Source organism: Scheffersomyces spartinae (assembly GCF_019049425.1).
Source record: "Scheffersomyces spartinae strain ARV_011 chromosome Unknown scaffold_10, whole genome shotgun sequence".
Lineage (NCBI taxonomy): Eukaryota > Fungi > Ascomycota > Pichiomycetes > Serinales > Debaryomycetaceae > Lizanozyma > Lizanozyma spartinae.
In genome coordinates, this window is record NW_025065057.1 from 305,203 (window position 1) to 332,307 (window position 27,105).

Consider the following 27,105-nt stretch of genomic DNA (forward strand, 5'->3'; position numbering starts at 1 on the left):
ATGGTATAGTAATAATAGTAGTTGTAATATTGATGGTGTACTCGTACTTACAGTTATGATTGATAAACACTGGGTACTACCAATCATCATCATCTTCGTCATCACTCTTGGATACCTTTCCTTTTCTTTGATTAAGTGCAAGTGTTAATGCATCTGCTAGAGATACTGGTTGTCCTGGTGGAGGAGCACCACCAGTAGCCAGTGAGCCATGAACACCTGGAGGTTCTCCTTTGACCTCCAGAAGAATGACACTAGGACGTTCCAAATGCTCTTTATTGGTCTTTCTCAAGCCACCAATTCCTCCATTATTTCTAATGGATGCAAGCAAGGCATCACGACCACCGCCTGCATCACCTCCAATTCCTGGTGCAGTCATATTAGGCAAGGGTGGTGGTGGTGGGGCTCCAGATCCCAAATCAGGCATTGGTGGAGGTGGTGGAGCAGCTGCAGCCGATGATCCCAAATCTGGCATTGGTGGAGGTGGTGGCGGAGCAGCAGCCGATGATCCCAAATCAGGCATTGGTGGAGGTGGTGGTGGAGCAGCAGCTGTGGTGGACGATGCTAAGGTAGGCATTGGGGGTGCTGGAGGAGGAGGAGGAGGAGGTATGTTGGAGTTTGCTACTGGAGTAGCAACAGGCTGGCGGGCCGGAGGTGGAGGGAAATTCTGAATAGGTTGCTGATGATTCTGTTGAGGTACTGGCAGCTGAGGTGTTGCTTGATAAGGGGATTGTAGTTCTTGTTGCTGAGAAATTGGCTGCGGAGTATACTGAGGATGCGCGGGTTGTTGAGGCAATGGCCTGGCTGCCTGAGGAAGTGGTGGTGGAGCAGCAGCACTTGCTTGAGGAATGCTAGGTCTTGTGCCACGAGATGGTGGAGGTGGGGGTGCTCCTCTTGCCCTTGGTGGTGGCGGAGGAGGTACGGCTCTTCCCCCAGGTATAGCAGGACCAGGACCAGGTATAACAGGACCAGGACCAGTTCTAGCCGGTGGAGGTGGAGGAATGGGTCGGCTTGTAGATGGGGGTAACGGTGGAGGTGCATTATGTACTTGACCAGGTGGAGCATTATGTATTGGAGGCGGTACATTGTGAGCTTGAGCTTGATTTGGTACTTGATTATAATTTTGGTAACCATTGGAAGGCTGATGTTGTTGTTGGTGTTGATAACCACTAAATTTTGGAGTAGTTGGTGAATTTGGCCCAATACTTGTTGTAGGAGAGGGCACAGTTTGACCTTGTCTAAACTGATCAGGTGACACTATGTGAGTGTTGAAAACTGGAGGAGCCTTTGCAGTAGCTGGGGGAACACGGAAAACTCTTGCTGCTGGTTTAGCCTGAGGTGGCTGTTGGGCCTCAGGTGTCGAGTCTTTGGAAGGTACTGGAGGTGGTGTGGCTGCCGCACCTGGTGGAGTAGAACCAGACAGACTATAATCAGGTGGAGCAACTGGAGCAGGAGATGAAGGACTCGCAGGTGATGTATATGATGGTGGAGAAGTTACAGATGCATTATTTGCCGATGGTGGAGGAGGTGGAGGTGGAGCCTTCTTTTTAACTGCACCATTAAGAGAAGGAGAAGGAGAAGCAGTATTAACTTTAGCAGCAGGAACTGTTGGTTCACGTTGCTTCACCAAATACTTTCTAGGAACTGGTGGTTCCAAACCCACAAGGGGACCACCTTGTTGAGCAATATATTCTTTAATAAATTCTCTGTTATCGGCTATCATGTCCTCGGATATACCAGCAGCTGCCAATTCAGCGTACAAGGATCTCCATTCTGGAGGAGGAACATCATCATAATAAAGAACACCTTTCGCTCTTCTAGATCTTTGACCTGTAGTTGTATCTACAAACTCACCTCTGGAACCAGGCCCTTGGGGACCACTTACGCCTGCTCTATCCTTTAAGGCAATTGCGTTTTTATTGTTGGCAGTTTGTTTGGAAGCATGTTTTTGACGAGTGGTGACTCTTTTAAAAAAATGAGATGCATCATTGGTATCTTCAAAGAGTAATCCAACTAGACAATCTTCAATTTCAAAAGTATGGAAGAAGGTACGATCTTGATTGTATTCAAAATCAACATACAACTCTTGATCCCAAACAACTCCACGAGTTCCTGTGATGTCTACTAACTTAAGAAAGAATGTATGACCTACAAGATCATCAACAAGGGTAATAGCACCAACCAAACCAGTGTATGTCCATTTTGTTGGATCAGGATATGCAATATATAGCCTGACAACAGTCGCATCTATGATCTTGTTGTTAGCCTTGGGAATGACCCTCTTGATCTTTTCCTTATCATTAGCCGTTAGAATCGCCATGACTGGTAATCAATTGTATTTTAATTTCAGAAGGAAAGTCGTAGGCAGTTTGTTACGTTGTATTGTCGCTTGGAGTGATCCATTCATTCATAGCAACAAGTGCACGACGCATGAAGATAGCCCTTCTTTTTGGCAAAAGCGCACTACCACACTCAACTGGAAACAAAAATCTGAGAGAACGAAAGGAAAAGAGCTCTTCTTCCTAAACTGATCTAACTTGATTATATAACATAACAAATATGTCTGGTCGTCAAGGTGGTAAGGCTAAGCCATTAAAGGCTCCTAAGAAGAAGCAACAAGATTTTGATGACGATGATTTAGCCTTCAAGGCTAAGCAAAAGGCTGATGCTGCTGCTAAAAAAGAAATGGCCGAAAAGGCTAAGAAAGGTGGTCCAATGGTTGGCGGTGGTATCAAGAAGTCCGGTAAGAAATAAACATCTACGTAAGTGGATAAAAATTGGTATATCTTTTAGTTAGATCTAGATTGCTTATAGGTGGCTAATTGAATATTTATAAAACAATAACAAAAATTTACTATCAACCCTGATATAAGCAAGCAGGTGAATATCACTCTGTAAGTGCCCAAGCGGGTCAGTTTTAGCAGGAGTAAGAATTATTACCTGTCTTTAAAAAAGATAAAAAATAAGCGACCCCGGTGAGGATCGAACTCACGATCTCAAGATTAACAGTCTTACGCCTTAGCCAGCTTGGCCACGGAGTCACTTGTTGTTAAGGAGGTATGTAAATGGTTTAAGAGAGTACAATAGAAATCTTAACCACAAGCCATACACAGCAAGCAGGTCGGAGCTCATTCGAGTTGACGGTCGTATGTTGCGTGCCATATTTATATACTTCGGTGTTGGATCTCATTCAAGTAATATTTTCTACAGCATTATGTAGTTTTACGAGATACTCCCTTGAACATGTGTTACCCTTTTTTGTTCTTTTCTTAAAGAAAGCGGGTGGGTAGGATCTCATCATTGGGAATTTTGAAGGATTCCCTTGTATGAATTAATGTTATCTTTAAAAACCGCTTATAATGAAAAGGTCAGCTTAACTGCGCACAGTGCAGTCATAGTTTCCTCACCGAAATATCGCATCTATTGCCCGAACCGGAGGAGATTAGGGAACTGTTCTGCGCATGACATTGGTTTAATTGAGAAATTACAAAAGTAATATTAGTCCTTTTTAAAAGTATCACCGATTTTTACCTTGACTTTGCGTATCACTGATCAAGAGTAAAAGACATTGGAGCATGATTGTAAATTGTTCAGTTTGATCACGACAACTACCTTGAAGTCGTCTACTGATGCCATTATGCCATTATACTCTAAAGGTATACTTCCATACTGTTAAGCCCCTCCCCCACCTTAAACAATAAGCTGGGAGAATATACTAAATAATCCGATCTGGAACCCGAAACTTCCACCACTAAATCTATTCCTTTTCGTCGATGACCAATGCGATGTACCAATTAAAAGTCGTGTGAGAGGAATGGAGTGGAGTTAAGATTGCAAAGTCCGCCCATGTCATTGCAATGAGTACGGCATCATATAAGCGCTATGAAAACTCCGATAAGGACTCCGAAAATGTGTCAAAAAGCCTTCACTATATATAAGTATACCATGATCTACATATCTACATTTGTGTCGGGTACAAAAAGGGGAAACAACAATACATACGTTTCTTCATAATGAAACCCGATGAAGAAGTGGAAGTACCACCAATCGAAGACGTCTTTAGTGATGTTCAAAAAAAACAACAGGATGTTCCTGATACCACAACAACAAATGTTGAATTAGCAGATAAACTTGGAAATGTTCATATCAATATACTTTCTCAAAGAAAGTTAATCATATGTTTGGCTGCAATGTCTTTAGGATTACTTGTAGTCTTTGTTGATCAATCATCATTATATGTTGCGACTCCTATAATGGCTAGGGAATTGAAAGGAGCTCAAAATTCTATCAATTGGGCAGCTACAGCTCAATTATTATCTAACACTTCTGTTCAAATCTTATATGGTAGATTTGCTGATATGTTTGGGAGGAAGACTGTGTTGATCCTTGCCTTGGGAATTCTTGCCGTGGCAGATTTGGCCAGTGGATTTGCTCAAACTGGTGTGCAGTTCTATATCTTTAGAGCATTCGCAGGTATAGGAATTGGCGGGGTTCAATCTCTCACTATGGTTATACTTAGTGATGTGGTCACATTAAAAGATAGAGGGAAATTTCAAGGGATTCTTGCAGCTCAAATTGGTATTGGCAACTGTGTTGGACCCTTTGCCATGGCGGCGTTTGTTGAGCATAGTTCTTGGAGAAACTTTTATCATTTGATAGCACCTATCGTGGTGGTCGTTTTAATCACTCTTTATTTTGTGGTGGACATTGGGAACAAGAATGAACTTGATAAAGTTTTGAATAAGAGAGAAAAATTCAAATCAATTGATTACGGTGGAATAGCATTTAGTACAACCAGTTTGATGTTCTTATTAATTGCTCTTAATGGAGGAGGTACCACGTTTGCTTGGAATAGTGCAATAGTTATCTCCATGTTTACTTTGGGTGGTATTCTTTTTATAATGTTTTTGATAGTGGAAGGTAAAATAGCCAAACTTCCAATGATACCATTGGTTCTTTTCACCAGAAGGTCTTTATCAATAGTTTTGCTTTCAAATATTCTTTTTGGAATGGCTTATTATAGTCTTCAAACTTATATCCCTTACTACTTACAATTGGTTAGGGGATATTCAGCAATAAAGAATGCAGCAGTGGTAATTGCCTTGGTTCTACCTCTGTCTATAACATCAACGATCGGAGGCCAAATCATTAGTTATACTGGCCATTATTATTTCGTCATTATCACCGGGTACGGGTTATGGACTTTAGGAAGTGGCCTATTATTGTTAATCACTCCCACTATTAACATCGGATGGGTAGTTTTCATTTTAATCATCACTAGTGTTGGAGTGGGGTGCACTTTCCAACCAACAGTCGTTGCAGCCCAAGCATTGTCCAAGAAATCAGAACGAGCAGTTGTTATAAGTTGTCGTAACGTTATTAGATCGTTTGGTGGGGCATTGGGAATAGCAATCTCTTCTTTAATTATTTCCAATGATGTTTTGAAGTCAATTAACCGTGCACTGAAGAACCCAACTACATCATTAACAAAGAGTCAGCTTGAATACATCAAGGAAAACATTTATACCAAGGTTGACTTTTCTTTATTTGATCCAAGTCAACTAAAAGAACTCCAGAATATTTATATGAAGGCCATCAGAAAGTATTTCTATATGACAATCCCATTGATGGGTGTATGTTTCTTAACAGCATTCATGGTAGAAGATCATGGGTTGCATTGTATTGATGAACTCCCTCCTGAAGAAAAAGCCAAATAAGTCTATAGCATTAACATCATCATTTTCATAGTAATTTAATTCCAGAAGTTATTCACAAAGTTACGCACATTCGGCTGATCTTGAGCATAGTTAACAAATTGTCCAGCAACAGCACTTCCTTGTTGAACAAAATCCTTAACTGAGTTTTGTATATCTTTATCAACAAATTTATTGACATACTCCTTTGCCTGTTCAAACCCTTCGACGTTTTCCATCACACTATCCATATTCTTCTTTGTGGCCATGAATAGATCTCTCAATTCATCGTTCAGTTGAATGTAATCTAACACCCCATTGATGTTATCGTACAACTCGTACGATGACTTCATGTATTCATCTCTATTAGTAAAAATGTGCAACACATTAGGCATGTCTTGAGTGAACAACTTCAGCCCCCGCACATAAACTCCCACTAACGATAAAAGCATACACATCACTAAGACAAACTTACAAATAAATACCAAGGTACGAACCCACATTTTGATCATACGAACCGCTACCTTATACAAGGCATACAAAGCTAATAACATAAAGACCACTTTCGACGCTTCAGGATAGTTGGCAACCATATACTGAATTCCTACTAACGAGTTTCTCAGTACTATAGTCATGACGTACAACAACAAATTACCCACCAATTGGGTCACTTCAGCAATAGAAACCATGGCTACAGACACCTGGAAGTAAAGACTATATAACAGAATAAATTAACTATATTTTTTGCCAACAGGTTCTTTGGTGATCGTTGCCTTCAATGCCTGAATTAGGCAAGGTAAAGTCTATACAGTTTAGGTTATAAGATAGGGGTTACCCGCACATTGCAATGATTTCTTAAAAGATTTTTCTTGCGATGAAGTTAGTATTAAACTAAGACTCTTTTTTTCTCCTTATCGAAAGTTTTTAATCCAGGCTTGAAATTTGGCAGCTTCGAGTAGAAACATTGTTAATGGTGGAGGAACATTCCGCCTCGAAATGCGCTTTAATGTGTATTTTCGAGAAGCTCAGATGTGCTAGTTCTGCCTATTAAATTAGGAGAACAATACAGTACTCTTTGTTAGGAGTATTTCAATATCATTACCAGTGTTGTGGCGAAGTTGTTGATACACCCCTGGAGAGATAAAGAGTGATTAAATAGAATATTCTTTGAGGTTAGAAACTTGAGGGTATCCCGTTATGTCACGACAATTATATGTAAACATCTCTATTGCTTTCATGATGGAAGCTACCAAACAATAGTAGTGCCTTTGTTATAGTATTTTTAGACTAAGGTCAAGAACCAAAACCTTATCAATACACTGTTAACTTCAATGATTAATACAGTTTCACACAGTAATTCATAATAACACACTGAATTCCGATCTTACCTTTGATCTTATGACGTAGTAGTGCTAGATTCTAAAGTTTATGGTGAGACTACCCTAAGAGATTCTTTGTGTGCCTCCTCTCTGCTAAGGGACAACGAAAAAACTAGTGCGAGACAAAGACACCAAGCAAGAATGATACACTGTACTTATACTCATCAGTGCACTCTTAGCATACAGTCCCGGCATCGTCACTAATTGTTCTTACCAACTGTCTACTACTGGAAGATAGCATAGTGGTTTGGAGTTACTGGTTTTTTCAGATATAAAACCATAGGAGACTCTTTTCTTGTTCTTTTGCACGGCTACGCCTATCGACAATCCAATTAATTGATCACTACAGTTACAGTTACAGCTACTACGACGACTAAACCCAAGTATATATAACCGTAATATTGATGCCATCACCATGTTTCTGCGGAGGAAAGCCAATAATCATGGGTCGATCAACGAAGAGTTGGAGCAGACATACAATGATTGCACCAATCTCACGATCAAGAACCTTACGTTAGAGGAGCAACACAAGGAGGAAGAAGCACTTAAAGGTTGGAAAAGTTTGCATACATCTTTACTATTCAAACTAGACGTGTTTGATAAGCAATCCACCAAGCTCAGCGGGGAAGAACTACGAATCATGAATGAGTTACGGGAGATCCGTGATCAAAATGTCAAGCATTTGGTAAGAGTTCAACTTAAAGTGGAAGAAATCGAAAGAAGACGAGCGTTGAATGCAATTTCTTCTTCTTCAGCAGTTTATGGTTCTTCATCGCATCTGAAAACAAACCTTTCCATTCCTTCGTTACGGAATGGAAGTTCAATGAACTCCCTTAATTCAAATAGACAGATGAGAAAGTCCTTAAGACCTCCCTCAACCCAGACCCAAGCTAAACCAAATGAAACTGCTTCCCAAGCAGCAAATAAAATGTGGAATAGACCAACAAGAAGCTCTCCAGCTCCAGCAACCGATAGTTTGTTTCTTGACTTTGACCAGAACTCTTATCATCTCCATGGTAATGGGAATCACAATAATGGAGCCTCAGAAGCATCATCACAACAACTTAAAAGTAATAGTTTGGATGGCAATTGGGAGGCTATTCATGATGAATCCCAGCCTCCGAATTTAATCGATTTAGATACTGATCCTTACACTTATGAGTCTTATAATAATATGACCAAATCTTTAGATGATTTGTCTTTGCATGAAGAAAGAACATCAACAAATCATCAACATCCTCCTCCTCCGCCATTACCTAGAAAGACCACGGCTCCAAAGAGCCCAGCTGTCGGCGCAATTTCATTGGTACCTTCCTTGCTGCCTCCAAGCCAAAATCAGTATCAAGTGCAACAACAACAACAACAACAATTGGAATCACAGCAACTATATACTCCTGAGAAAAGAGTTTACGTCTACAATCAGCCGAAGCCTATCAACATCAATAAACTTATGAGACAGAATCAGGGACCAAGACCTCACAGTTCTACAAACAGAAGCCCTACTCGCAAGCCAGTTACCTCTACAACGAAAGTAACACCAGCAAAGAAGGCTCCTATTGGTGTCAACACCACCATACCGCCAACAAGACTGGGACTCTCCGTTCAACAAAAGAAGTCCAATATCACTTATAATTATGTTAAAGCACCTAAAAAGGCTATACCACCGCTGGCATCCACTAGAAGCCGCTCCTCACCTGCTATTCAGACAAAGAAACCCGCACCTCCAACGTTGAGCGAGTCCAAATCTACAAATGAGCCAGGCACACCAACTAGTCCTACAATGGACGATATTTTGGGCCACTATGGCGCTGATAATATCGGAGACGACGAAGTCAATGATGAATTGGATGATGATAAGGTGATTGAATCCATTCGAGGCATTGATCATCAAGCAGCTAAACAAATACTTAACGATATAGTAGTCCATGGAGATGAAGTTTATTGGGATGATATTGTTGGATTAGAACAAGCTAAAAACTCCTTGAAGGAAGCTGTTGTGTATCCATTTTTACGTCCTGATTTATTTAAAGGTTTACGTGAACCTACCCGTGGGATGTTGTTGTTTGGACCTCCTGGTACTGGGAAAACCATGTTGGCCAGAGCCGTAGCCACTGAATCCAAGTCTACCTTTTTTTCCATTACTGCATCATCATTGACATCAAAGTATTTGGGTGAAAGTGAGAAGTTGGTCAAGGCATTATTTTTATTGGCCAAGAAGCTTAGTCCATCTATTGTATTTATTGATGAGATTGATTCGCTTTTGACATCAAGAAGTGAAAACGAACAAGAAAGCACCCGAAGAATAAAGAATGAATTTTTGGTTCAATGGAGTGAGTTATCTGCGGCCGCAGCTGGTCGTGATAGTGATCAACAAGATGATAGAGTATTAGTACTTGGAGCCACCAATTTACCTTGGCAAATTGATGATGCAGCCAGAAGACGGTTTGTCAAGAGGCAATATATTCCATTACCTGAAGATGAAGCCAGAAAGAGACAAATTAAGAAGCTCTTAAAGTATCAAAAGAATATATTATCTGATGATGATTATGAAAAGATTATTAAATTGACTGAAGGATTTAGTGGATCTGATATCACTGCATTAGCAAAGGACAGTGCTATGGGACCTTTAAGGTCATTGGGAGATCAATTATTGAGTACACCCACTGAGCAAATCCGTCCAATTAATTTAGACGATTTCAAAACCAGTTTGAATTATATTCGACCAAGTGTATCAAAAGAAGGACTTGAAGAATACGAGAAATGGGCAAGCAAGTTTGGATCATCGGGAGTTTAGGTCCGGTCCGTCCAATGGAAAATACTTTCTTATCGATTTATCAGCACACCGATTATAGTAGTTACTTGAGGTTAATAGATATTTCGGAAATGCGTTTTTATGTAAGAATTGACTATTTCATAAAACATCGTATCACAACCGTTAAACATTTCATGGGGTTACCTACATATAATTATGCAGCACGTTAAAGTTAGCAGCAACTATTATTGATCGGTACTGTACTTGTAGAGCAATTGGTTTATAGTTTCTACTTGCTGGAATCGCATTCCCTGATGACCGAGGGAGACACAGAATCACTGGTTCCAAAAAGTCACAAGCGACTATCTAAAAACAATTATAGTATAGAGAATACTATAACAATAACAACAACAACAACAACAACAACAACAATAATAATGATAAGAACAATGCCAATAATAGCATTGATCGTAGTACTTAGAATAATAATAATTAACAAATAAACACAATACCTACTAACAAGTAGACTATAAACTTGTCAAGTGGTATAACCTGAAGGTTAGTATTTATCCGAACAAATGATTGCTCCATAGTTAGTAAACACCTAAAAATGCACATACAAAAAATCAAGCATCGTGTGTAACTTCCCAAATTGGCTCTCTTAGTCATGTTCACACTCTGCATTGGATCAGGGGTAGGTAAAGGTTATCTATAACGATGGGGGGATTTTCTAGTTTTGTGGTGCTACAAGTAGACGATGCATTCTAATCTTGTGCACAGATTAGTTTCACCTGTGGCATGCGCTAAAATACTTAACTTATCAAACCCCTGAGTAACCGTCTCCTCATATAGCTCATTAAACTCGTATCCCATAGGGAGCCCCGTGTTTTGTTAGCCGTAGTTTTACTCTAATAGATTTGCCGTAAAAGTCAAACGGTGGTGTGTGCGTTTAGAGGTGAGACTGCGTTTGCGTATTTTTGTTTAGTGTGGAATGATGTTGCATTATAAAATTCCAATATCACCCAATTGAGACATTTAAAAGCCAAGGCTACTTATATTTCCCTTCAATGGGCAGATCTTAAGCAAAACATGGTTTGAAACCAAATTTCCCTCTTTCACTCCATCTCCATCTTTTATGTCTGGATTTGCACTGACAGATATATGAAATTGCCTGACTTTATTTCATATCTAAGAATAGCTCGGGTGTGGCCTTGTATGGAATTGTAGAATTTTCCTTGCTTCAAATTGAAGGTATCCATTTTGTTTCAGATGACTTGAGCAAGCTCTTCAAGGTTGCAGATTATTGTATGCATGTATGATAATAGTAGATAAAAGGACCCTGACAAAGCTGTTGGAATACGAAATATAGGGCTGACCTGACCTAACGACTGTATGGGTCTAGATCTGGCGAATCATCGGTCACAAGTTTTGGTGAATAACAACTATGGACACTTAGCGAACGGCTAATAAACACCCCAAGTAGACTATTTGAGGCCTAAGGAAACTTGCAACTCAATAAAGCTTTTACTTTTGATTTTGTAGCACGCTTTCCTACGGGGCTATCGGGATTGTCTCCACTCTTTTTCTAACCAACGGCAACTCACCCAAATAATGGTCATCTCCGTGCATTTCATATATATGGCCCGACAAGGAGTTTCACCAAAGATTGGTATTAATGTAATGCAATATGTAGCAAAAGTTCTGGGCCAATCTAAGAGAGGAGGGAAAGTTGGGCTTTATCCTAAAATCCCCCACGCTCACAGTATATGCCTTTCTTTTCAACATTTTTAAAACTTAAAGTTAAAACGCAGTAGCACCAGATTTCTCCAAAAAAAAAAGCCCTTTGAGAGTTTCGTTTTCAAAGGGCTTGGAAGTTTTCACTTGTATTCTTATTGACACTTTTCCAAGTAGATTGATATCAATCATATGCCTCAAAATAGCTTTCTTTAAAAGATCTAATTTCATCTGTCAATAACCAAGTCTTCCAGCCAATTCATAGCGGTTAACTAGTCATCAGTGCACTTACGTGGATGCAACCTGTTGCCTTCTTGCCTATTGTTCTTTGCAGGTGCGTCAGAACCTTCAACACATACAGGAACTAGGCATGGCTAGCGACAATGCGAAATTAGACTAAAACTCTAAATAGATTTAGAACCTGGTGTATTTCAGAATCTAATACAACTCTCTATTGTATTCAAAGTATTTGTAAGGTATCCCGTGGTGTAAATATACTTTACATCCTTTAGTTAGGCTTAATCTGCATCAAATGTACCATGTTAGAACTCCCTATCTAATACATCAAAAACTGGCAATTTTAACGCGATGCGCAAGGTTACGACAACAAAACAATGAATAAGATCATGCATGCATATGCAACCGAGCTGCAGCTGCATGAGAAGGAAGAATAACTCTAACCTGAAAAAGACCAAATTGTGCACGTGAACTATTTTGCGACTTATTTCTTCTCTGGTTTTGTTTGTTTACCAGATGAGCGTTTCAAATTAGCCTAATGTTGTCAGAGATTTCCAAATAAAAACTAGATTTGTTTGAGAGTAGCAATGACGTTACCCAAACTCACTCTGCTACTGTAGGAATGCACATTCTTAATTTTTTTTCCCGCCTACATTTCTCAAGGTATATAACAAAACAAACAAAAAATTGTTTAGTACAATTTAATGTAGTAGTAGAAAGTCCATATCTATGTATCTTAGAGATTCTGTTAATAAAAGTGGCGACTTGATACGCAGGGTTAACCTAATCCAATCTACAGGCAGGAACCTCACCACTACCCATAGAAGGCAATACATTTAATGCTGAAGCCACCTATTCGGCATTCGGAATAATACACGAGGATTAAGTAGTGTGTACAGATTTTCTATTTCTATGTTGTTGGCAAGACCTGGGTGTAGAGCATCAAATAGAAAAAAATCTCATGATTTACTGCACGCAGCTATTCTTGATACCTGTACTTATGCATGCAAACGTATGCATGCTGAGGTATGCACAAGCACCCTTTGCGATGCCTGTTTGGAAAATACTCTTGAGGAGGCTTCCATGCGTTGTGCTAAATGCCCTCGATACCAGAAACGTATAATGTAAAAAATAGAGGTTGTGAGGGGAAGCCGATATATGGTATTCACTTTAAAGCAATAATGATGTCTTACCATAAAGAATTGAGTCGTGCGGTCAGATTATTGTATTGCCATTAACCACTCATCAATCCAGCAATGATCTACTAAGAAATCGATACATAAGACCAATGCAAGCCAACTTCGATTAAAGTCAAATGTACCAATTGTTATAAAGTACAATATATAATCCATAGGAAAAACGTTTAGCCTATATATCTAACCCTTAGTAACCAATTTTAGAGAATGGGTAGCCGAAAGGTCTTTGATCAGCAAGCCCTTCATCTACATATTAGTCCCTCTCGCCTTGATGTATTAGTAAATAGTAAGTAGAATAATTAATACGAATTTAGGTTATGAGTACTCCTCATCATCTTTAAGTTTACATTTCATGGTTTCTTACAACATCATTATCAGGCCATTGAAGTTGCGTGCAAGAGATGCTGGTAGGTTTTGGACCGCTAGACACAATATTTCCAAACCAAGGCGACGTGTGGGCCATTCTTTATTATCTGTACAGGGGATGGCAATCCTTAGACATGATACGGCGGCTGCAAATAATTATCCAGACGAAAAGCATATTTGGCCACAACTTTGAGTAACAGGGAAAGTTGTGTCTCCTCACCTTCCCCCAAAAAGACCATCAGGAAGGTCTTCGCTTAGAGAACAATAATCCAAAGGAGGTAGGCGAAGCTGGAAGACCAAACTAATGAAATAAACGAAATAAATACTCGATACGAATTGGGGAAAATTTTGAAACCAAGCAATAGATTGCGAACCACAACAAAGTAAATATGCAAACTTAATAAACGTACAAACTATTATACTTCTTGATACAACGGTAAAGCTTTGTCACTATGAAACAGCTAAGGAGACCGATTTTAATTGTCTTACCGATCTTTCAAGTGGACTTTTGGTAACACTAGCATTGGGTCACATTGAGCGTCTGTGATTATGCGATGCAAGGTAAGCAGTGCATGTGTATTCATTTTCGATGTGTGAGTGTAGGTCAGACCTACTTTGTGCTAAATGTAGGAGAAGATGAAAGTCTACACATGGAACATTCTCATGTGGAGATCCTGTCCATTGTATTGTAGGCGCCAAATACGGAAAGTGGCACCCCTTCGACCTATGAAAAGATATTACAACCACATACACAATAATGCTCGGGACGCATAACAGGCAAATGTGATTCCATTCTTTGTTAAAAATAATTTATTTTATTTACTCTATTTCCTCTTTTATGTAGGCAGGTTTTGTTCCAATGTTAATGTTGCTATTGTCTACGTTATATTCTCTATTGTTTACATTGCTGTTTGGAGGTTTTTAGTTCCCACCTATTTTACCTTGTTGGTTTCTCAATGGTGCATACCGTTGTTTAATACTCTACCGGGTTCTTATCACGGACTGCATTCTTTTCTTTTTACTTTAAATTGTGTCAGGTACATGTTTGCCTTTCATATATATCCTTGCCATAATGGCCAACTAATTGACTTTTCTACTTCACTTCGTCAGCATCTTCATCCCACCCAAATAATAAACCTTCTTGTTTTAGTACTACTGCTATTGCTACTCTGTTCCAGTTGATAATTTGCTAAATAATCAAAAAGTCAATAATCAGTATCAATACCATATAATTATCTTTTTTTTTCGCATCTATAGCCCTTTGCCTTACCACCATATCATACTATCTTTAATCGAGACATTTTTGAACTTTACCTACCAACTGTCAAATGCTAAACAGAGATTCTGGTATTATCTCAAACAGAAATTTGCTTTCACCGGTTGGATCATCTTTTACAACAATTCATGAAGATGCAATCTCCCCTGTTCCAATGATCCCTGTAACTACGCCAGTATTGGGTCCTCCCCAACCTACAACTGTACAACAACAGCATCAACATCAACAAATACAACGTTTACCACCAAACGCTGCTGTATCTCCAACTGAAAACAAATCTTTGGTGTTGAACTCAAAACCATTGCCTCTAGTATCGACCATATCAGGTCCTCTCCCTCCCTTATATCCTTTAAATTCCCCGACCAACGGAGTTGTTCTTCACAGTTTACAGCTACCACATCATCATCAACAACAACAGCAACAACAACAACAATCACAGTCACATCAACATCTACACCAGCACCAACACCAATATCAACACCAACATCAACATCAACATCAGTTACTACTACAACAGCAACAGCAACAAATGTCTGTTCACCAAGTTACTCAAGCTCAACAAACACAAGTTGCATATGTTAATACACGCAAGCCCCAGGAATCTCCACCTACTTATCCAGCAGCAGTACCCGATAGCTATCGCTATGTTGCATACCAATCTAGACCACTCCAAAGACACAGTTGTCCCACACATGACACTAGGTCACAGAAACCACCACCCGCTCAACCTTGGTTTGCATTACCCGTTACCGCATATGGCAAGCAATATGTTGAGCCGCAGTATTATCATCTGAGTTCAACACCTTCGTATGTTTATCACACCTCACAGTACATTTACAATCAGCAATCGGCTATCGGACAGCCTCGGAAACAAACGAAGCAAACTACATGGACTCCTGAAGAAGATAAGCTTCTTCAAAAACTTAAGGGAGTTCAAAAGCTCGGTTGGAGGGAAATATCTGCATTTTTTTATGATCGCACTCCAAATGCATGTCAATTTAGATGGCGACGGATAATTAGTGGAATCGCTAGTAGCAAGTCTCATGGTTCCAAGAGTATTGCCGGTCGAGGGTTAAACCAAATCAGCAAGAAATCTCACCATTCAATTAACTTTCTTTTGAATTAGAGAATTCTTAACATTATATTATTATTATTCTTCTTGTTATTTATTATTTCTCTTATTGTATTTTATGGATCATTAATGCATATCACCACTTTTTGACGTACTATGCAGATCAGTTATGCATCATGTAGTTGATTGTTTCCATTTGTCAAACTTCTTGGTCACCTCCTTTGGCATGCAATAAATTGGATCTATGCTTAACATAGAGTACTTTTCATTATTCATCAAACTCAAACCCGTAAGTCCGAAGCATGTATGGAACACGTCACATTCATTATCTGGACGATCACTAATACCTCCATTTTCAGTATCTTGACAACTCAATATATACTGTTCAAGCTTATCGAAATCTATCCAATGGGCTTTCCCTATCATGGCTAGCGAAGATAATACCCACCAGCTGTAACAAACATCAGGTAACTTTTCTGGTCTACCATTTAATCCTCCACTTTCAACTTGTCGATCACTTAACCAAGACCCGATCTTATCCACATCTATATGGTGTAAATTGTCAGTTATGGCCAAAAACCCAATACATGTGAATACTTGTGCTGCGTGGCTCTCTGCTCCAGGGACCATTCCAAATCCACCATCAAAGTTTTGACATCTCAATACAAATTCCAATGCTGGCTCAGTTACATCTTTGGTCAATTCTCCTAATATGGCCAATGATGATACAGCATTATAAGAGAACCTTGTATCTACTTCTCCAAACCTATCACCTTGGAATGAGCCGTTCGGTAATTGAAGTCCTTTAATGAACTTGACCAAGTCCTGTTTTTTCTCGTTTAATACGTCCCATGCTCCATAATTGGCTAGGATCTGAATCCCAGATAATGTAGATAACATGTGTGCATCATGACGGGGAAACGGAGCAAATCCTCCTTGCTTCAGATCCCAACATTTTAATACAAACTTGATTACTTCTTGTTGATCTAAAGTTGAGGGTTCTTGCAATAGAAGGACTGCTGTGAGCCCCCAGTAAATTCCATTTAACCGAAGATGTTCGCTTAGCCAGTACTCAATCATTTGTTCAGTCACATCATCGTTTAAGCTTTTAATAAACTGAATGTGTTTCTCCTTCACCAATGCCATGTTTACAATTGAGTTAAGTAATGACAAGTAGGTTATGAACTGAGGTTCAATGAAGTAAATGCTATGTTCTTTTCCGCTCCCAATGGACTGCATATAAACTACATGTACACTATCTATCGATAGAACTTCTATGCATAATTAAACCTCTATTCAAAAGAATATCTTTGCATAATGAAACTTCTTTCTAGAAGGTGTATACTCCACATAATTAAGGTATCTGGTAGTACCAATCAACCTCGGCACATTGATCACTTTACATCCATTGTAGGTGACTTCGAAGAATTCAAAGTTAGCATCATGAAGAATAATGGTCGTGGGTAATGGTTCAATTCTCAAGGCATAATCATAACTAGCGTTAACCACCTTTAAGTTTTTCAGAAATGGTTGGAGAGTCCCTTGATCTAATAATGTCTTAACAAGTTTCCTTGATTCTCTAACTTTGGGTGAAATATGAGGAGTAGTCGAATTGAGACTTACTTCTTTAACCATTTCTTCCAATGGCATGTTTTGTCTCTTTGTTCTTTCTTGTTCCATTTTAATGTCGTGGGGTAAAACGATATCATTTCTCTTACACTTGTTGAAAATGTCGTCTTTCATTATCACCATTTCTTGTGAAAGATAACTTATTCTGGTGGGGTTCCAACCAAAGATAAGATTCCCTCGAGGTAAAAGTCGTTCTAATCTTGAGGCAAATAATGTAGGTATGGGTTTCTGAGGGAATACATTCATTTGAGATCCTCCAAATGAATATTCAGATTGCCATGGATCATTCAGTCCAGGTATAAGTACAAGCTTAGCCCTGCGAATAAGATTGGGGCAATTAGTCCCCAATATTGATGCTAGTTGATTGAATAACTCCTTATATGTTTCAGCATTAGAAGTAGATGATGCGCTTAAAAGACTTGAAGTTGACAATGGCTTAGAAATAAATGATCCAACCATAATAACCGCCAAAGGCGCAAGCCCTCCACCATCATCAACATTTAAATCTGTTTGAGCCACATCTATCCTTTGTTCCAATTGTATAAAGAACTTTTTGATTGCTTCTAAAGTTTTGAAATCATCTAGAAAGCAATCTGAACCCATAAATATCAACTTATGACCCAATAAAGATTTCTCCAATACCCCAAGTTTCCTTTTCAAAGGTTTAGGAATCTTTAAAGCATGGGTCTCAACTATGTTACGCAGTGATACTCCAATTGAAGTTTGAATGCCTAAAAAATCAATATTACCATAGTTTTCAATACTTTGGTCTCTTCTTTCTGCTGGTGGATGACTCATGGTACTTACATGGAAACATCCACCAATTAAACTCTCTGAAGACCTATTCCCCCCAGTACTCGAGTAGATCCCCTCAACAATTATAAACATCCCAGGACAATAGAAGGATCCCTCTTGTTTAATGGCTTGTTGCAAGTTCAACTCAATACAACCTGATGAATCCTCAAGAATAAACTTGTCTTGATAATTCTTGGTCATAAACCCAAACAATATAAATCTACTCCCATCTCTACCCAATACATTGGATATCAACGTGATTTCATTGGACATCTTACCCCTCAACATCGATTGATTGATCGATGCAATACTTGAAATAGATGTCTTGTGAAATGATTCATTCCGTGATAACCTATCACTTATAAGATTGTATCTATTGCTGAAATAATGCACTTGTGCTTCAAGATGAGCTTGGAATCTACTCCCGTTCCGAATCAAAAGGAATTGTCTTCTTGTCTTATCAAAAGTGAAGTTCATCTGGTCATCAGGATTGACCACTTTGAAGAAGTCTTCCCAGTTCAAACTGAGATCTTCTTCTATTTCACCACCATTTAAATCAAGATCAACAATGGTATCTGATCTTGAAGCTATTATGCTTGATGTGGGTGATGATTGACGCGATTCTATCTGGTTCAACTCTTTGACTATTTGTTTAAGACCAGCTCCATCAACAAATAGACCTCGATCTTGTAACTTCCATGTTTTGGCTATAGCTTCTAGAAACTTCTGACACACGGGTCCTCTCCAATCCACTCCAAACTTATTGCTTATGACTTCAGTTAATACCTCTAACGCGTCTGTCTTTATGTTCAACGAGTGTTTCTTAGAGAGTATTCGGTACACAATGGGCCGTATATTAGACGGTTGTAGTTTCACAGGCAACGTTCGATTGGTGTCCATTATACTATATAACAATAACAACAACACGTATGAGAACGTGTACGGTGAGCTTTGTAGTTAATGACTTCTCGATTCCATCACCTCACCTAGTAATTTGGTGCGCGCAAACTGGTATTTATGTATATATGATTCTATGACTACGACATCTCACGACATTTCATTTATGTCATCTTCAGACGACCCTTCATCGTCAAAGCAAAAGGAAAGCCACTTCTCGTGTAAGGTATAAGGAAGTCCCGAGTCCCTGACATCAAGCTTAACCTGAGATTTATACTCAAATTTTAAGAGTAAGATTTGGATTTGAACTAAGGTCAAGAGCTTACAAAGAAGCCCATGTATTTGTCTAACTTTCCTTAGATAAACCGTAGACTTCAGTTCGGACAATTGTTCAAGTATTATCTTTAACTTGGTAACTTTCTTTGACTTCTTTAACACCTCTGAATCCGTGTAACTCATCATTCGCTCCACTAAGTCTCTCATGGTAGAAGCATCAAAGCTATTCTCTTGGAACTCAGAAGAACAAAGACTTTCCTTGATACTCTCATAGGTCTTCAGAATAGCATTGGTCTCCAATGTTGGAATAATATCATCTTCAGTGTGATTTGACTTTGTAAGATGCAAATACTTCAGACGAAGTTGATCAATATCTCGTTCAAGTTTCGCTTGTTTAAGTAGTAGCTTTTCTAATTGTTTCATATAATGACATTTTCTTTCAAAGAGTTTTTGACTCAACCTTAACTCATAATCATCTCTTTCTAATCTCTTCTGAAGATCCAGTAGTTGCAAGTCTCGTAGATTTATGGACGATTCTTTCTTCTCCAACTGAACCTTCAAATTTGCTTTATCTCTATTACCAGCATCAAGCACTTGTTCAAGCTTAGATATTCTGCTTTCATACCGTTCTTTGGTCAATTGGATTTCATTCTTTAGTTGTTGTTCTTTCATCTCCAAAGCCCGAAGTGATGAAAGTGCGTCACGCTTCTCTTCTCTAAGAGCCTCCACATCTTTTGAAAGCCTTTTGATTTCTTCTTGTAACCTATCAGACTCTCGAATAACACTAGTTACCAGTTCAGTCTTTACCGGAGACCTTCTGGCACTACTATGACTACTGTCGTTATTCCTTGCTTGTTGCACGATCTCATCAACTGGATCAATATCTATTCCCTCAGTGATCTTATAAGGATCTTGAAAAGTAACCTTCTTCTGTGACAACGACGACTTCTCCTCCAGAGGATAAAACTTCTTTGCAGACGATTCTAAAGTCTTAAGTTCATCATATCCTTCTGTATTAAACGGATTAATCCCCTCTAAATATTCACGGAGTCTGGAAAACATAGACCCTCCTTTTGTCCCAGTCCTGGAACTATTCAGTTGAACCTTAGACAACTTGGATATCCTGCTTCTATTAGTTCCCTTGTTAAATGGTGGTGTTGGTGGTGATCGTAAGTGTGATCTCCGGGAGTACAGGGGACGCGTATACCCACCAGATGATGATGTTGGCTGCTTTGACCAATACGACTCTTGGCTTCGCACGGTAACAGGTTTGCCATATTTTTGTCCAGTATCATAATCGGCTATTCTATCGGGAACAGATTCTCGTTGTCGAGGAATGTACTTGTTAAGATTGGCTTTATGGATTTGATACTTGTCTCTAAGATTAGTACCACCACTTGAAATTTGATTGGATCGCAGTCTACGACTATTAGCAGCTAGTGACCGCTCGTACTTCAATCGGAGCTCGCTCGTATGTGAATGTGTATCGGACATATTGTAAAGTACATCGTATTTACTTACACATCCATATAACACCAGCATAAGAATGAATATACTTGTGTGATGTTTACCTTACACGCTTTGATTAAGAAACCCGGTAGCGCAGACACAATCATCGCGAATCATTTTAAGGGGTAGTGGAATAACCCCCATAATACATCATCAAAAACCAATTTCAATCTCACCACAAAGATCAATCCTTCTACTAGAAGATCCAACGAATATATCATAACTTCCAGTTTGAAGTATCCATTGTTGGGAATATGCATCCCAAACACTAAGATCTTTTCTTGTCAACTCAAATTTCACTTGTTGATAGCCTTGAGGTTCAAGATATACTTTCTCAAACCCTCGGAGAACCTTAGGAGGACTTATATGAATGGTACTTGGTAATTCAACATATAATTGTACCACATGACCCCCGGCGAGTCTTCCTGTATTCTTAACGTCAACAGTTACCTCATAAAATACATCCCAAAGAGCTGGATTTCCTCCTAATCCACCACCAGCTAAAGGAGGAAAGGTTTCATGATCAGGCTTGTAGCCATAAGGGTAGGGGAATCTTTCACCATCCCTAAGAGTATAGACGTCTCTATCATAGAGATATGGATATATATATCCTGGAACTGGGTCTAATTCTTCATGTGGAAAAAGGGCATCTTCAGGGTCGCATATATCGTCCTCAATAGTACGATAAATAGGTAAGTATTCTTCTGGGTACGGGAGGTATTCACTAGGAGGTTTTATTTCTGAAATTTGAATATTCTCAACAACAAATGTTGAATAGGAAAGACCATATCCAAATTCATAACGTGGCCGTAAATTATGTTTGTCGAAGAATCGATAATCCAAATAAATATCTCGGTCAAAAGTATCTTGAGGTTCATTGGATTCATCAATTTCAGTCACAATGGGAATGTAATGCTGTTTCTTTCTTGCAATTGTGAATGGTAATCTTCCCGAAGGATTTACTTCCCCAAACAATACTTCGGCGATTGCTTGACCAACAAATTGACCAAGAGGAGGTGCAAATAGAACTGCAGAAATCCCTTCAAGATCAATCCATTCTTCCATATCCACTGGTCCAACAGCGTTCACAACAACAACTGCGTTCTCACAATTTTCAGCAACTTTCTTAATAACCTCATCACCGTTAAACCATAATGAAAGATTAGTCCTATCTCCATAGTTTCCCTCAACTTCGATAAAACCTTCGCCAGAATATGCACCAACAACAACAATACATAAATCGGCTGCATCTGATACTGATTCCAAATTCTCAAGGTCCCAAGGATCACTAGCAAAATCAACAACCATACCCAATTCTCTAGCTTTGGCCGAAATTGCTTCGTAAGGAGTAATGACGTAAGGGTTGTTCACTGCTGCAGAGCCCCATCCCAGGGTCATAACTCCCTCAATACATCTCTGATCTTTACAATTGAAACCTTTGGGATCAGCACCAGCTAAAACTCCAGTCACAAGAATTCGCTTAACACCACATTCCACGTCTATTGGAAGAATTTTACGGGAGTTCTTCAACAAAACAATTGCTTCTTGAGCTACTTGTAACGCTACTTTATTGCTAAAGCTTGTTCTTGCGTCAATATGCCAATTTTGTTGGACTATTGGACCATAATGTTGATATGGAAAGCGTTGTCCAAACGTATGCTGTGTCCACGAACTAAAGTTTGGTGTATCATCTTCCCCTGGTATGGAAGTTGATTCTATTGCAAAAAATGGTGCCAAAATACGTATAGCCATATCGTTTAATCTTTCCTGTGGCATGGTATGGTTGTAAATGGATTTTGATAGCAATGGACCCCAATAAGATTTCCCTGCTAACCAATCATCAAATACATCCCCTGGCATTGACATATCTAGACCTGCTAACCCTGAATATATACCAGTATGTTGAGCACCCCAATCAGACATTACAAACCCTTGAAACCCAAGTTCTTCTTTAAGCAAGTAATTGAGTAGATAAGAGTTTTCACAAGCATAGGAGTTATTGACCTGATTATATGAACACATTACAGATCCAGCTCCAGCACGAATAGCTTCTGCAAAGGGCCAAAGATAGATTTCGTGCATAGCTCTATCACCAATGTTGGAACTAATGGATGTTTCTAAATCTCCACATACACCTTCATCCCATTCACCTAGTTGACGGAAACGTTCCTGTTCATTACCAACCAAGTGTCTCACACATGCCACAACACCTTCTTCTTGAATACCTTCTACTGTGGCAGCTCCAAGAACTCCTTGTATATAAGGGTCGGCACCAAACGATTCCCAGTTTCTACCACCGGCAGCTTTTAACCCAATTGGTCCAATGGTTGGTCCCAAAACAATATGGACACCTTTAGCCTTATGTTCCTTACCGATAGCCAATCCTCTTTTATATGTTAAATACTTGTTGAAAGTCGCACCGGCTGCTAAACCCGAAGGGAAATGGGTGACGAAATCAGTGAACCTGACTCCATTGGGACCATCCTGAATACAAAAATTAGGGATCCCTAATCGAGGAACTGAGCCAGTGTTTCCAATACAACGATCTGAACCCCAGCCAGTACCGGTGGTCAAATTTACCTTTTCAGGGATAGACATTTTTTCTACGACTTTTCTAGCTTTTGTATAGGCATTTTGCCATATGCGATTCAAACGGCCTCCTATGGCTGCAAAACACGTTAGTAAGGGTGAATGAAGACACACTAACATTGAAGAAACATACGTGAAGGGTAATGAGGCATCGAATAGAAGTAACCGGAAGGATGTTCGCCTTCGATCAAATGGTATAGTGATTGCTCTTCATGATAGCCTCTTTTCTGAACAATCTGATCTGTCATGTTGGCTGCATCTTTTTGGGAAGCATACAGAAAGTGATGCAATACAAAACAAAATATGGCTGAGAGTCTGAGCCAAAGCATGGTGAACGCAACAACAAGACTTATTAAATATCAGCGGTACAAACTATTAGGTGGTAAGACTTAACTGGAGCAAATATAAAAAAGTACTAAGGGGAAATGTTTATACTAGTAATATAATATAAATGTCCCACGATTTTAAATACGACATAATTTGTTGCGACATTCTTTGAAACTACTATACGATACAATTCATTGGCATCATTAACAATCCTATAAAATAGATAAAAAACCATTAGCATTAAACATTAAACATACAACAACATAGTCCAACGGACTCTAGCACGACATTGTCTAAGAAAATCAAGTACTCATTCTGGCAGTAACTTGCACTGGAGTAAGAATGATAGGAGCAGTGGAGGTGGTGGCTGCAGTGGTTGGTGACTCAAGATCAACCTGGGTAAATGTAGTCGACCTTCTAATAAGTGAGGGCTTGGAGGATTTGGGGGTCAACAGTTGGGGTGTAGTGGTCGCAGTAGAAGCATTTGCTTGCATAGAAGCATTTGAAGTGGACATAGTGGATGCAATAGTACCATTACTAATTGATAGCTTTTGATGAATATTATCCATGGTTTGACTTTGCGGGAGGACTGAAACTGTTGCAGTGGACATAGTTACTGAACTCTTAGAGAGCATGCCGTCAAAATCTCCATTGGTATTAGAAAGATTGAGATTAACACTCAAGGGCATAATTTTTGAAGTTGAAGTTAATAATGTGGCTGAGGAAGACGTTGATCTTTCTTGCTCTACAATAAAAGTAGAGTTGGGATCTAATGTTTGATTATGACTTGAAAATACCAGACTTTCTTTTGGAAGATCATGTTTCGATCCTTCATTTTCAATTTCTTCAACTTCTTCTTCACCGGGTTTGGATTTGGGTTGTCGTATCTTGAAATAATTCAATTTGGTTGTCATTCCATCATCACTTGTGATAATGGTTAGTGGCTGTGTCTTTGGAGTCTCCTTTAAAACGGCTGAAATATCTTCTAGTCTATTGCAAAGTTTTTCAATTTCAAATGGAGGTGGTGTTGCTTTACTTTTGGTTGTTGATGTACCATTGGAAACATTTATGGAAAGATATTTTGTCAAATTTAAAAAGGATGCCTCTTGATCCAATAACAATGCCCCTTCAAAATAACCGGGTCTGGAGTCATCAATTTTAACTGAATTCTTATATTTGACCCCATTGAATAAATTGAAAAGATCAATTCGGTAATGTTTACCCAAATCTGGATTCAGAGAAACATAAACATTACTAAGAATACTTGGAATCTTCACAAACAAAAGAACAATTGGTTTTAACGATTCGATTCCTTTCAATTTATTTCTTCTCAAATCAAGTTTTTGCAAAGTCTTCAACTTTTCTAAGCCATCCAAATTTGTGATATGGTTACTGTTTAATGAAAGGGTTGTAAGTTGTTTCAAGGATGTTGGCAAGTTCTTTAAACTGGTGATATAATTGTCGTTCAAATTTATGAACCGAACATTTGTAAGCTGATTTAATCCAGGAGGAATTTCTTCAAGTAAATTATTGGATAAGTTCAATTTAACCAAGTTGCAAAATGGCTTGAACACAAACGGAGCAATTGATTTTATCGAAGTATCTTGAATTGTCAATTGTTTTAAGGTCAGCCATTTACCTTCAGGTAATTTTGTGTAGTCTCTTCCAACAGAATCTTCTGGATATGTATGTGAATAATGTGAATGGCAATTGTCTTCTGTTAGGTATTTCAATGAACTGTTGTAATCTTTAGGAAGTGAAGAGGAGCCTGCTCCTCCTCCAATAAGATCAGTTGAATGAGTTAATGCGGAATTGCTTTCATTGCTGTTATTATTATTGTTTCTTGAAGCAGACATGGATGAATTGATGGTAGCTTGTGAATTATGATAGAAGGAGTTCCTTTGATTACCTTCGGAGCTGCTAGAAGTGTTTGCTCTTTGTCTTCTAAAGTTCAAATTTTTGTAGTGATCATTAAAGCTAGGAGGAACATAATCAAGTTGGGAATGGGAATGGGAATGGGAATGGAAGGAAGGTAAACTTAAAAGCGAAGTCGTTGAAGATGCATTTTGATGATCGTCAAACAAATCAGTAGACGGAAGATTGTGACGGCCACTTGCTGCTGCTTTCAAGGAAGAATGTGAAGTTGTGGAGTTAAAACTTGTGCGACCATATTCGTCATCAACCACTAAATTGAAGAGAACTTCTTCAATTGAGTTTACTTTATTACTTTTAATAATTAAGATTCTTAATTGTTCACATAAGCAATGCCAACCAAAGATTTCATTGGGTTCGTAATCAATGACTTCGAGAACTTGTAAGTTTTTAAACATTTTCAACGGCACACTGGTGTCACATGGATATTCTTCATAGCCCAGAATGCTATGGATTTTCGTTCTTGGATTCAACACTAAACAAGGGATTTTAGTGAAACTTGAATATAAATAGTTCAAATCCTTATTGATGGCTTTAGGATCTTTCAGATAACCTAAATTACGCCAATAAACAGAGGCACTGGACATTATTGATCTGACGGAGTTAATGGAAGAAATCGAGCGAGCATCACTATCGAAATGTTTGGAACTTCGAGCATTGTTAGCCATAAACGATATAAATGTAGGCTCATGGTTTGGAGTATCTAACTTGATATTTAATGGACCCACATCAACACCAAGTGGACTGCTTTCAATTCTATCGGTTATGAAATATAAATGATGGATGGTGAAACTTAATCTTGAAGATTTCACATTTGATTGAGACTTGGCCTTTGAAAAATATAGTAACCCATTGGCCAAACCTTCTTCGTTCTTACGGATATGACTCGCCAATTGTTGGATAAACACGTCGCCTTCGATAGACGAATCGTTGGAATGCAAACTCATGATGTTACTTTATATGACAAGGAACGAGGTGGTGATGTTCATCAACAATAATTGAGCAAGATAACTATCAATGGCCCCAATGATTTTCCATAAGATATACAACGAAATGTAATATATATCTTTGGTATAGATAACTAATGTAACTTATATGTGTATGTCTTCGCCTATAGATACGGTATATATCTAATGGGTATGCCTAGGGATAGTGTATATAGTAAGCGTATATATCTTTGCTTATGCTTATGAATATGTGCCAGCTTGACTCAGACGTTAGCCAACAACACCAAGGCTTTATGTACTGCCAAGAGACAGATCTAATGGTCAAAGGGCCTAGTATGGTAGGCGATTAAGTTCAATGTTTTGGATTTATAATTTGTCCTTTATAGATCAAAAAATTCCTCCACCCCTGCCGTCATCGTCATCCCTGCGATGTGGATCGAGGGGTTTTTCCATCCATTTATGGCAATTATCAAAACAGCATCAAACAAAACAACATTGTGAC

The 27,105-nt window shown here is 38.8% G+C and overlaps 9 protein-coding genes across 9 annotated transcripts; 2 read left to right on the forward strand and 7 right to left on the reverse strand.

Moving 5' to 3' along the window:
- Positions 1-76: 76 nt before the first annotated feature.
- On the reverse strand, positions 77-2,317 carry WAL1 (actin-binding protein; the record flags this gene model as incomplete). The annotated part of the gene is made up of 1 exon (XM_043191304.1): positions 77-2,317. One exon carries the CDS (start codon positions 2,315-2,317, stop codon positions 77-79), a length of 2,241 nt encoding a protein of 746 aa, XP_043049316.1.
- Positions 2,318-2,556: 239 nt separating this feature from the next.
- KQ657_000461 (uncharacterized protein) lies at positions 2,557-5,714 on the forward strand (the record flags this gene model as incomplete). Its single annotated transcript, XM_043191305.1, has 4 exons — positions 2,557-2,740; positions 2,791-2,811; positions 3,020-3,054; positions 3,981-5,714. 4 exons carry the CDS (start codon positions 2,557-2,559, stop codon positions 5,712-5,714), a joined length of 1,974 nt encoding a protein of 657 aa, XP_043049317.1.
- A 35-nt stretch (positions 5,715-5,749) lies between these two features.
- On the reverse strand, positions 5,750-6,379 carry KQ657_000462 (uncharacterized protein; the record flags this gene model as incomplete). Its single annotated transcript, XM_043191306.1, has 1 exon — positions 5,750-6,379. The coding sequence occupies one exon, from the start codon at positions 6,377-6,379 to the stop codon at positions 5,750-5,752; it is 630 nt and encodes a 209-aa protein (XP_043049318.1).
- A 1,105-nt stretch (positions 6,380-7,484) lies between these two features.
- Positions 7,485-9,863, forward strand: YTA6 (putative AAA family ATPase; the record flags this gene model as incomplete). The annotated part of the gene is made up of 1 exon (XM_043191307.1): positions 7,485-9,863. One exon carries the CDS (start codon positions 7,485-7,487, stop codon positions 9,861-9,863), a length of 2,379 nt encoding a protein of 792 aa, XP_043049319.1.
- A 6,013-nt stretch (positions 9,864-15,876) lies between these two features.
- On the reverse strand, positions 15,877-16,848 carry BET2 (Rab geranylgeranyltransferase; the record flags this gene model as incomplete). Its single annotated transcript, XM_043191308.1, has 1 exon — positions 15,877-16,848. The coding sequence occupies one exon, from the start codon at positions 16,846-16,848 to the stop codon at positions 15,877-15,879; it is 972 nt and encodes a 323-aa protein (XP_043049320.1).
- A 150-nt stretch (positions 16,849-16,998) lies between these two features.
- Positions 16,999-19,172, reverse strand: DPB2 (DNA polymerase epsilon noncatalytic subunit; the record flags this gene model as incomplete). Its single annotated transcript, XM_043191309.1, has 2 exons — positions 16,999-19,030; positions 19,168-19,172. The coding sequence occupies 2 exons, from the start codon at positions 19,170-19,172 to the stop codon at positions 16,999-17,001; spliced, it is 2,037 nt and encodes a 678-aa protein (XP_043049321.1).
- A 1-nt stretch (position 19,173) lies between these two features.
- Positions 19,174-20,793, reverse strand: KQ657_000466 (uncharacterized protein; the record flags this gene model as incomplete). The annotated part of the gene is made up of 1 exon (XM_043191310.1): positions 19,174-20,793. One exon carries the CDS (start codon positions 20,791-20,793, stop codon positions 19,174-19,176), a length of 1,620 nt encoding a protein of 539 aa, XP_043049322.1.
- Positions 20,794-20,961: 168 nt separating this feature from the next.
- On the reverse strand, positions 20,962-23,406 carry BGL22 (Bgl22p; the record flags this gene model as incomplete). The annotated part of the gene is made up of 1 exon (XM_043191311.1): positions 20,962-23,406. The coding sequence occupies one exon, from the start codon at positions 23,404-23,406 to the stop codon at positions 20,962-20,964; it is 2,445 nt and encodes an 814-aa protein (XP_043049323.1).
- Positions 23,407-24,026: 620 nt separating this feature from the next.
- Positions 24,027-26,603, reverse strand: KQ657_000468 (uncharacterized protein; the record flags this gene model as incomplete). The annotated part of the gene is made up of 1 exon (XM_043191312.1): positions 24,027-26,603. The coding sequence occupies one exon, from the start codon at positions 26,601-26,603 to the stop codon at positions 24,027-24,029; it is 2,577 nt and encodes an 858-aa protein (XP_043049324.1).
- Between the last annotated feature and the right edge of the window lie 502 nt (positions 26,604-27,105).